General features: G+C 41.8%; 1 protein-coding gene across 1 annotated transcript; it reads right to left on the bottom strand.

Moving 5' to 3' along the window:
• Positions 1 to 435: 435 nt before the first annotated feature.
• Msantd4 (Myb/SANT DNA binding domain containing 4 with coiled-coils) lies at positions 436 to 7,831 on the bottom strand. The gene is made up of 3 exons (XM_048429241.3): positions 7,673 to 7,831; positions 3,236 to 3,854; positions 436 to 2,574 (listed from the first exon to the last, which is right to left on the bottom strand). The coding sequence occupies exons 2-3, from the start codon at positions 3,695 to 3,697 to the stop codon at positions 1,999 to 2,001; spliced, it is 1,038 nt and encodes a 345-aa protein (XP_048285198.3). The 5' UTR covers positions 3,698 to 3,854; positions 7,673 to 7,831; the 3' UTR covers positions 436 to 1,998.
• Between the last annotated feature and the right edge of the window lie 203 nt (positions 7,832 to 8,034).

Below are 8,034 nucleotides of genomic sequence, written 5' to 3' on the forward strand. Positions count from 1 at the left end.
GCAGAGGTGTGTCACTGTGAGGACAGGCTTTGCGATCTCATATGCTTAAACTATGCGCAGCATGGAACACAGACTCCTGCTGCCTGTGGGTCAAGATGTGGATCAGCTCCTTCTCCAGCACTGTCTGCTTGCTTGCTGCCATGCTTCTCACCATGACAATAATGGACCAAACCTCTGAAACTGTAAGCCAGAATCAATTAAATGTTTTTCTTTGTAAGAGTTGCTGTTGTTCATGGTGTCTCTTTACAGCAATTCGAATTCAAACTAAGACACGGCATGAAAAATTTTTTAATTAAAACAAGGGGGTAGGATCAGTATAAGAAATATGTTTGGTATGTAGCTCAAAGTCTAGCAAAGTCTAGGTTCCCTAACCCACTTCCAACATGGTTTCTACCCATGCTGTATCCTTAAATAATACAGTTTCAGACAGGCAAATTTCTTTCTAAGGTAGAAGCTTTTAATAGAATTATAAAAAAATAACACTATTTCAAAATCAGGATAAGGAATTACAGGTATGTTTTCCCTCTACATACCCATATTCAAACATGATTTCTAGCCATTCATAAATTAATGAGGAACAAATACAGAACCAAAGTAGTGTGTCAACAGAAGAGTTGTATTAAAGCTTTCAGTCTTAGAAAACAGAAAACACAAAGTGAACTTGTGCAGCCATTTCCAGCTCATTATGCAGAGAAAGCATGTTACTGTGATAAACCACTGTCAGGACACTGCAGGCAAATCAGCAGGCCCTTTACTTTCAGAATTCAAAAGTTTAATCATTCTGAAAGGGGCAGAGACAAAAATATACTGCTGTATAAAAATCAGTCACTTACTTACTGCAGGATGTCTCTGAACTTCAGATTCTAAAGTAAGAAGTTACCCTTTCATATTTTTATAGATATTAAGTTAAGCAAATAATTCCCCTAACCATAACACACAGCTAATTCTATCATTTCAACACCATTTTACTGATGCAGAGGGCATTTCCCCCATCTCTCAGTCTCAAATGACTATTCTTCACTTTAAAAAAAAAATCAATCCACAATTTATTGGGTCACCATCATGGTCTACTGTCGCCATTCGGCACTGGTGTGATTTTTACCAGGTTCTGCCACTCTCTTACATAACAGTTCAGTGTACAATTGAAATGGCAAGTTCTCTATTCAAACTACAACAACAGATTTAAAGAGGGGGGAACTGAAGCTTTCCAATTGTGTGTTCATTCTTGAGGGGGGACGGCCTTTCAAAGTGATTCACTTTATACAATCTCAGAGAGTCCCAGGATTGCTTCTAAGTCTCAGTCTACTGATAGACAACACCATGGAAATAAAGTACCTACAATCTCCACCACTCCTTATATTCAATAAACTACACAGTAATGTCTTACAGTTAAAATGCTTTTGGTCATTTAAATATCTATGCACATAAATATCTGAAGCTTTAATATTCCAAAACTGTAGGTGCACAGTTAGGCCAGGGATAGGTTTCTCAAACTTGGTACTAGTGATACTTTTGGCTGGGTAATTCTTTCCTATGAAGAGGAGAGCCAGGCATTACATTGTATTTAGCAGAGCCTGTAGCCTCTACTGATGTCAGTAGCAGCCCACACCCATCTACTTTGTCCACCAAAAAACATCTCCCCACAATCCCAAATGTCATCTGGGAGCCCAAACTCCACTTGAGAATCACTGGATAGGACCTTCACTGTAGATATTACTGCAAACTTGGGGTGCACAAATAAGACAGGACTCTATGCAGTGTTACTATTATGAAAGAGTCTAGCAGATCCTCTGCTATTTGTTTATGGTGGGCACAGAGCTTATACAATATACTATTGAACCACATGGCTACCTATGTGTTACTATCTTTTTTTCTACTAAAAACACTAACATCAGACAGGGGTGGCGATGGGGTAGCTAATCCACCAACTACCTTGACATTGACTGATGAGGAAAGCTACAGTTCATAAACCTTTGCTAAGCAGAGGATGGAGGACAGTCAAGGCAAATGCCCTTCTTTCTGAATTCGCAGTCTCTCCTTCTCCACCTGCAAGCGCTCCTTTTCAATCTGCAGCTTCTCAGACTCAAACTTCAAAAACTGCAGCCGATCTTTCTCCAGCTGCAGGCGCTCTCGCTCGAGTTTCAACTTCTCCGCTTCTACGTCCTGTGGCTGTAGTATGGACTTCTCCCCCTGGCCGAGATCGTTCTCTAGGGCGGGTTTCTCGGCGCTAACCAACTGCAGCCTCCACTTCTCCCTCTCCATCTGCAGTCGCTCCTTCTCCAGCTGCAGGCGCTCGTGCTCCAGCTCCAGGTGGCGCAGGCGCTCCTTCTCTATGTGGAGCCGCTCCTTTTCTACCTGCAGCCTTTCTGCCTCAATATCCAGTCGGCGTTTTTCCAGCTCCAGTTTCTGTTTCTCTATATTCATGAGCAGATGAGGCTCATCATATGCAGGTCTGGACGGTGTGGAATTGAGAGTGAAAAACTCGTCAATGTGAGGGAAGTCAGGGAGCTCACTTTCCCTCCTGGAATCTGGTATGACAGATGACAACATTTCTTCCTCTTCCTCAATCTCAAACTGAGAGAAAAAAAAAAGGGATAATTTGGTATTTGCTTTTACTTCTATCGTTGTCAATTTAATTTTTAGCTTTTAATAATTATTATTTCATTTATTATTTATCTGTTTATGTGTATGTCTCGATGCAGGTGAATGAAGGCCATAGAGCATTTATGAAGGTTAAGGGACAGTGTTTGTTTTGTAGTTTCCACCACATTGAAGCAGGGTCTTTTAGTGTTTTGCTATGAGGCAAACTCCAGGCTAGCAGACTGGAAGCTTCAGGTCTATTCTTCTGGCTCTGTCATTTGAGTGCTGGGATTACAGATACACGCCACGGCACTTGGCATTAATGGGGTTCCAGGATGTCAGGCTTGGGCCATTTACCCACTGAACCATCGCCCCAGCCCTGCCTCACTATTTGACAACTTTTTATGCTGTTTGAGCATATAAAACTACTTATTCTGAACTACTGAGATTATTTAAATGAATCCCCTGATGTCACTAATATGTATGTTATCACTGAGGTAATTACATTTAGGTGAAAAGACAGGCATTAAAGACACCAGGAGAAAACAGAATGACTGGTATCTATAATCTGTGAACTTGAACATATAGGAGCTTCCTCAGCATGTGTGGGTAGCTGACAAAACATGCCTCATGGGTTAATACTGTTAATACTTACCTCTGGGCTTTGCGGGTCCCTTTCTTCCTCTTCCACTTTGACCTCTGTTAGGGATCCACCTGCATCTCGGAAATCTGCCACATTCTGCCAGTCAAAATTTGCATCATTTCGGAATGCAATTTTTTCATCTATCTCTTCAGTGAGAGAGTCGTCTAAATCAGATGTGGGAAGAGGAAACCCAGAACCAACCAGCTTCATGTTGGCCTTCATTCTCTTCCTTTTCATGAGTGCACGCCAGTCAAGATACCGTCTCTTCACCTCAGTCCCTGTCCTCTGTTCGCCTTCTCCTACAGCGTTTACACACTGTGCAATCTCCTCCCAGGCCATTCGCTTCATCACATTTATTGTTGTGTTGAGTTGCTTGGAAAAAATTACTTCCTTCCTTTTGGTAATTTCTTTCAAAAGGGTCTGAGTTTCCTGAACACTAAAGTTGCTTTTCCTTTTCCTTTTCAACTGCTTCATTTTTAAAACTTCAGTGCAGGTTTTAAAAGCAGGAACACTTGTGCAAAGAATACAAAGAGTATGCTCCAAAGAACTAAGCCCAAGAACAACCCCTTGTCAGCTCTTAACTAAAAATCACGGAGTTTCCATTTATCCAGTCATGGAAGCAGTTTGATATCTGAAGGAGAAATGTAAAAGGAAAAAAAAAATCAACCTACAATTTACGCAACATACTGCAACCAGTGAGCTGTATTATTAAAACAACTATTAAATGCAGCTTGAAACCACTGGTTCACTACCATGGCTCAAATACACTCTGAAATTTGATTCTGTCTCAGTTTACCTCGACACACCTCTTAACTATCACAATCTGGGCTCATCTTATGAAAATATTTCTTCAGGAATTAACAACATAAAGAGTATCCCCCACTGAAGCAAAAATACTGCAAATATACAAGGCTAAACTGAATCAGGAATTTGCAAGTCTACTGCTGTTTGAGCTTTCTCTTTTATAGTAATAAGTATATGCTAAACCTCATTTTTAAAATTTAATAACAAAGCATTTTGTCATCATTTATAAACTTTTATTTTGTATTTTTAGAGCTCTAAGGATCTCTAAACAATCAACTGTACATGTTTACTTACATCATCAAAAGTATGCCCATCCCATCTTTTAGCTTCCCATTTAGTATGCCTATTATATGGAATAGCTATCTTTCAAAGAGCCACTTTATGAACAAATGGAGGCCAGAGAGAACTAAATGTTCTGAAGAATAGAAATGAACTTGCAAAAATCCCTATCAGTTTCACAGGTACACAAAAAAGAAGCAAGTCTGCAAAACCAAAAGATGACTACAAGCATATTATGTTTAAAATACACTTTGTAAATTTCTAAAGATATTTAATGATATATTGAAGTCCAGTAATTTCAAATGTATAATTAACACCAGCATGCTAGTAGTCTCCTTACAGTCTGGTGCAGGAGAATTGTCTATACTCTGTCAATTATGTTTTAAATAAACACTGACTGGCCAGTAGCCAGGCAGGAAGTATAGGCCGGACAACCAGACAGGAGGTAGAGGTGGAACAATGAGAACAGGAGCATTCTGGGAAGAAGGAAGCTGTTTCCACAGTACTGCCCAGATCACAGAAGAAGCAAGATGTGACCTGCCCTGCTGAAAAAGATACTGAGCCATGTGGCTAACATAAACAAGAATATTGGGTTAATATATATAAGATATAAGAGCTAATACGAAGCCTGAGCTAATGGGCCAATCAGTTTATAACTTATGTAGAACTCTGTGTGATTTTTCTTTGGGACTTAACGACTGTGGGAACCGGGCAGAACAAAAACTCCAACAAGCAGTCCCTTCATGTTACAACAGTCAAATGTAAACCTTTTGTGAATGAAATTTAAGAAAAAGTATTTATAAATTAGATTATTATTGAAAGACAATGTAAACTATAGTTATGAGAACAGATTCTGGAGTTAAACTCCCTGGGCCAGAAAACTAGATTTGACACAGGAACGGAACTGCAAGACTGACTTTAGACTCAGGTAGGCAAGAAGAGTCTAAATTCCAGGCCTGGATACATAGTGAGGCTTTTCTCAAAATATATACAAGATTAAAGTCCTTAATAAAATAATGACTACTGTTAGCAACAGATTTATACAGTATTCACCCTTAGATTTTACTGCTCTTAAAAATCCAAGATCAATTTACTCTTTACTAACTAGATTTGTTTTTTGTTTTGAGAGACAGAGTTAACAGCCCTAGATGTCCTGGAACTCACTTTTGTATAGCAGGCTGGCCTCAAGATCACAGAGATCTGTCCTGTCTCTGCCTCTGGAATGCTGGGATTAAAATTGTGTACCACCACATCCAGCTAACTGGACTGTTCTAACAGCATCGCCAAATGGCATAAATAGCAGCCCTTTTAACCTACATAATCTATGTGAGTTTTTTGTTTTGTTTTGTCATCGTTGCTGTTTTGTTTTTGTTTGTTTGTTTTCTGAGACAGGGTTCCTCTGTGTAACAATCCTGGCTGTCCTAGAACTCATTTTGTAGACCAGGCTGGTCTTAAATTCACTGAGATTTGCCTACCTTTGCCTCCCAAGTCCTGGGATTAAAGACCTGTGCCACCATGGCCCGGCAAATCTATATATTTTAAAACTCCTCAGTGTTGCTTCCAACTGCATAGCCTTTCCCCAAAATATGGTTCTCATGTCTATAGTTTATATACTATTCGTAGTTGGCATCCCTTTGTTTCCTTCCAACTGGGCTATGCTGAGCTAATGAACTATTTCATTGACAAAATACAGTTCCCTGCATTTTTAACCTCAACGGACTAGATATTAGAACCTGTGTTGGGTGCTCTTAGCTGTCAACTTGACTACATCTGGAATTAACACCCAAAAAGGGAGGGTACACCTGTAATGTATTTCTGCTTAATTTGGCATGGGAAGATCCACTCCAAATATTGAGAAGACATGCCTCTAATCCATACGATTTGAGCTGGGAAACCTACCTCTAATCTGGACCGCACCTTCTGCTGGAAGCCTATGTAAGGACACAGAAGAAGGAAGCGTTTGCTCTTTGCCTCCTTGCTCTCACCTCCCTAGCAGGTCCATTCCTTCACCAGCTTTAGAGCCTACTTCAGGATTCTGGTGCATACTGAAGACTAGCTGAGACACCCAGCCTTGTGGACTGAGCAGCTCCAGATTCTTGGACTTTCCATTCATAGCTAGCCACTGTTCATTAAGCGAGACTACAGGGAAAACTTTTACCTGAGGTTTTGACATTACTAAATGCAAGAAAGTTTGAGCATTAGTACAGTTGGAGGTAAAATTTGTTAGCTGCTATTTTATCGTGACTGAGTCTGTCTGTCTGGCCGTCCTGTTCTTTGCATTATGGTACCGTGTATGAGAGGTTTGCTTTTTCTTTACCCATTCGCAAGTAAGTTCCTCAAAAGTATTTACTGAGTTCCTACCATGCCTAAAGCACCACTCATGGTGTCAGGAAGACAACAGGTAATAAAGTGCTTAAGTAAGCCATTTCTGATGTCAATCACTGTCCTCCTTTATTGTTTTCATCCTGTTCTTACAAGGAATTTGGCAGTCACAACCTCTAAATCTCAGAACCCATTTACAGACAACAGTTGTTTTTCTGGTCTTTCATCTCTATCCATTCTTTACTGTTGGGAAACGGAAATGCTGCACTGCGCACTCACTTAACTACAGTGTTATAGGGGGACATTTTCCTCCTAAGGACTAACAAGGAAGATGATCTTTCTAGGCTGTGCCTCATACAGAACTAAGAGATCTGAGGGAAATCAGACAGTAAAATCTAGGTGAGAAAAAGAAAAATATAAGAAAGAAAGAAAAAGATTAAATTCACTAAGCAGGTAAGAAGGAAACCATTCCTAATTTACGAACTTCTCACCACAATCTCATTTCAAGAGTGAAGTAATTTATTCCTACAATATTCTTACAGGAAATATCCCCAATGTTCTTACAGGAAAACTACTTTTCTTCCTCTAAAACTTGAAGCGGTAAACACAACTGAAGTTTACGTAAAGGGTCTCCATCTAGAGAGTACAGCAGTGGGAGGGAAGGTGCAGCCGAGGAAGGACCCTGGGAAGAAAGCTGGGGATCTCATCTCGGAGCAGAGAGCGGGGTGGGAGAAGTCGCTGTGACTCAGAACACTGCTGGGCCCAATTGGAGTCCATGCAACTTGGAGGGATACTCTTGCTCCCTGCATAGTGAGTGAAAGCCCCATCTAGGTGCCCAACACTTCTGCAGAGGCCAAGGACTGCTACCCCTCCTCCCTAGTCAGGTGACAGCCGCGCGTGGGACTTTTCTTCCCAGCCTCATGATCCCGTGCTTTGCAAAACCGAGGCCAAAGCCCGCAATGGGGTCGCCCCACAGGGACCCACCCTTGCAGAGGTCCCCCTGGTTCCTCCAGCTCTTTGTTTCCCCTGCACCCCAACACTCACCTGCGACCCCAGCGGCACCATCACAGGATCGCCCCCTGAGGGTGCTGAAAAAGAGAGGCTTCGTGGAGTCCCCGCCCATCAACTTCTGCCTGCCTCTATTGGCCGATAGGGCTGCTCCTCATGAGTTACGGCTATCCCATTGGTCCGGGGGTGGGGAATTGCCTGTCTGCCTGAGAGCCCGCCCCAGGCCAGGTCTCACAATGGGAATCGAGTCCCAAACCGGTTCCGGGTTAGTGCTCTGGACACCGCCCCGCAGAGATTCGCCTCCCGCTCGGCGCTCACTCTTTGTCACGTGGCATTGTCAATCAAGCGTGCTTTAGCAAAGGATTGGTCCCTAGCGATAAACTTGCCCCGCCACTCGC

Source organism: Myodes glareolus, chromosome 4 (assembly GCF_982192425.1).
Source record: "Myodes glareolus chromosome 4, mMyoGla1.1, whole genome shotgun sequence".
Taxonomy (NCBI): domain Eukaryota; kingdom Metazoa; phylum Chordata; class Mammalia; order Rodentia; family Cricetidae; genus Myodes; species Myodes glareolus.

What these genes read in the sequence shown, in the direction of transcription:
- Msantd4 (XM_048429241.3), bottom strand. Translation starts at nt 3,697, where the DNA reads ATGAAGCAGTTGAAAAGGAAAAGGAAAAGCAACTTTAGTGTTCAGGAA. An exon ending in GGGACCCGCAAAGCCCAGAG is followed by an intron (nt 2,575 to 3,235) that starts GTAAGTATTAAC and finishes TTTTTCTCTCAG; the next exon opens with TTTGAGATTGAGGAAGAGGA.